Source organism: Bos javanicus, chromosome 14, assembly GCF_032452875.1.
Source record: "Bos javanicus breed banteng chromosome 14, ARS-OSU_banteng_1.0, whole genome shotgun sequence".
In the NCBI taxonomy this organism is placed as follows: Eukaryota; Metazoa; Chordata; class Mammalia; order Artiodactyla; family Bovidae; genus Bos; species Bos javanicus.
Genome location: NC_083881.1, coordinates 36,743,079 through 36,745,952, shown reverse-complemented (window position 1 = coordinate 36,745,952; position 2,874 = coordinate 36,743,079). Strand labels below are relative to the sequence as shown.

The 2,874-nt window shown below is 38.0% G+C and overlaps 1 protein-coding gene across 1 annotated transcript; it reads right to left on the bottom strand.

The window, feature by feature from the left end:
* Positions 1-1,648: 1,648 nt before the first annotated feature.
* Positions 1,649-2,198, bottom strand: LOC133260531 (cytochrome c). Its single transcript, XM_061438983.1, has one exon. The coding sequence runs from the start codon at positions 2,130-2,132 to the stop codon at positions 1,815-1,817; it is 318 nt and encodes a 105-aa protein (XP_061294967.1). The 5' UTR covers positions 2,133-2,198; the 3' UTR covers positions 1,649-1,814.
* Between the last annotated feature and the right edge of the window lie 676 nt (positions 2,199-2,874).

Genomic DNA, 2,874 nt, shown 5'->3' with positions numbered 1-2,874 from the left:
AAACACTGACAACTAAAGTTTGCCTTTTATCAAGCAAGAGTTCAAGGTGTGCAGCCTGAAAGCTCAAGTGCCCTCGTGTGCTTTGCTTCTGCACTGGGTCAGCTCTGCCTCATGCTCCCAGCTAAAAATACCTCACTCCTGGCCAACCCTAGAATGGCTGGGGATGTTAACTACTTAGAGGCAAAGATTTTTTTTTCCTATGATTTTGCATTTTTCATTATTACTCACATATATATGTATATGTGTGTATATATATATATATATATATAAAGATGATAACAGCCAACACTTTTGAGCGCCTGCTCTGGGCCAGGGCCCTGCATTAAGTACAGTATATGCTTTATCTCACTCGATATTTACAAGTCACTTTTTTCAAAAAAATACATTTTATTAAAGTATGGTTGACTGACAGTGTTGTGCTAATTTCTATTTTTCAGCAAAGTGACTCAGTTATACATATATATGTTAGTTGCTCAGTCATGTCGAACTCTATGTGACCACATGGACTGTAGCCTGCCAGGCTCCTCTGTCCATGGGATTCTCCAGGCAAGAATACTGAAGTGGGTAGTCATTCCCTTTTCCAGGGGATCTTCCCCACCCAGGGATTGAACCTGGGTCTCCTGTTCTGCAGGTAGATACTTTACCAGCTAAGCCACCAGGGAAGCCCCATGCGTATATACATATATAGATTCTTTTTCATATTATTTTCTATCATGGTTTATTATAGGATATTGAATATAGTTCCCTGTGCTAAACAGTAAACCTTTTTTTTAATCCATTCTGTATATAATGGTCTGCATCTACTAATCCAAATCTCCCAGTACTTCCCTTCCCTTTGACAACCGCAGGTCTGTTCTCTATGCCTGTGAATCTGTTTCTCTTTCACACATAAGTTCATTTGTGTCAGGTTTTATTTTTATTTATTTTTTTTTTCTGTGACTTTGTTTTTTAATTCTGAAGCCTTATATCAGACAGTTTACAAATTTGAGCTAATGATATAGCCCCTCTAATCCTGCTGAGTTGGCAAAAGCATGATTACCAACCACCATATACAAGTAGTTCTACAGTTGCATTTCTGAATTCCTGTTTAAGACAACCTTGAATTATAACTTAGTTTGACTTTGTGAAGAATTAACAAGAAAAGTTTGTTAACATATCTTGTCACAGGGAATTTAAAAAGCATCTGATCTTAAAGATCATCTACAGAATGTGAGGTGCTAAATAAATACACTTTATTTGATACTATACATAAACCACACTAAAATGCCTTTCATTAAAAGGCTAAATTTTAGATAGAGAATTTTAATTAAATTGGCATAGTTTATAAAACCAAAAAGATAAAGTGGACTTTGTCAGTGTATTTTCAATCCTTGCCTTAACAGGCTAATGAACACAACTTGAAACACATGTGACTCCTCCTCTGTTTATGAGACAGTGAAGGCACCTTCTCAGTATTTAAATATATTAATATAACCAGTTATAGAAATCTAAATATAAAACCAATCTCTTATAGGTTTTGAGGAGCAATGCACCATCTCCCTAAAAAGTTTAATATTCCTTATTCAAGTTCAATCATCTCTTTAGAATGGGAAAAATGATAGTACTTGTTGAACCGGAATTACTATCAAAATTAAAAAAGCTGACCATATTCGTTTAACCACAAACCAATCTTATTTAAATCAGGACTGTCCAAAAGAATTATTCCATCAGCCGTTCATGATCTGAATTCTAGTATATGAGTCAATTTAAATATGGTACACATAAAAAGTCATGAGACACTTCTGATTCATAATAAATAAGGCAGTGGCCAACTATTACTCATTGGTAGCTTTTTTGAGATAAGCTATCAAGTCTTCCCTCTCTCCCTTCTTCTTAATGCCAGCAAAGATCATCTTTGTTCCAGGGATGTACTTCTTGGGATTCTCCAAGTACTCCATCAGCGTCTCCTCTCCCCAGGTGATACCTTTGTTCTTATTGGCATCTGTGTAAGAGAATCCAGGAGCCTGACCTGTCTTTCGTCCAAACAGACCATGGAGGTTTGGCCCAGTCTTGTGCTTGCCTCCCTTTTCCACAGTATGGCACTGGGCACACTTCTGAACAAAAATCTTCTTGCCCTTCTCAACATCACCCATTTTTAAATCGTTCTTTCTCTGTGCGCGACCGAGAAGTTCCCGCTCACAAGCCGAACGTCCCGCTTTCTGTGTGTCAGGTTTTAGATCCTACATAAAAGTGATATGTAATACTTGTCTTTATCTGACGCACTTCAGTTAGTAGGACAATCTCTAGGTCCATCCATGTTGCTGTAAATGGCATTATTTCCTTTTTTTGTATGACCGGTATTCCATTGCATATATGTACGTGTGTGTGCATATATAAAGAAAGGCAATGCCAAAGAATGCTCAAACTACTGCACAATTGCACTCATCTCACACGCTAGTAAATTAATGCTCAAAATTCCAAGCCAGGTTTCAATAGTACGTGAACCGTGAAATTCCAGATGTTCAAGCTGGGTTTAGAAAAGGCTGAGGAAGCAGAGATCAAATTGCCAACATCTGCTGGATCATTGAAAAAGCAAGAGCGTTCCAGAAAAACATCTATTTCTGCTTTATATGCCAAAGCCTTTGACTGTGTGGACCACAACAAACTCTGGAAAATTCTGAAAGAGATGGGAATACCAGACCACCTGATCTGCCTCCTGAGAAATCTGTATGCAGGTCAGGAAGCAACAGTTAGAACTGGACATGGAACAACAGACTGGTTCCCAATAGGAAAAGGAGTACGTCAAGGCTGTATATTGTCACCCTGCTTATTTAACTTATATGTAGAGTACATCATGAGAAATGCTGGGCTGGAAGAAGCACAGCTGGAATCAAG

What these genes read in the sequence shown, in the direction of transcription:
- LOC133260531 (XM_061438983.1), bottom strand. Translation starts at nt 2,132, where the DNA reads ATGGGTGATGTTGAGAAGGGCAAGAAGATTTTTGTTCAGAAGTGTGCC.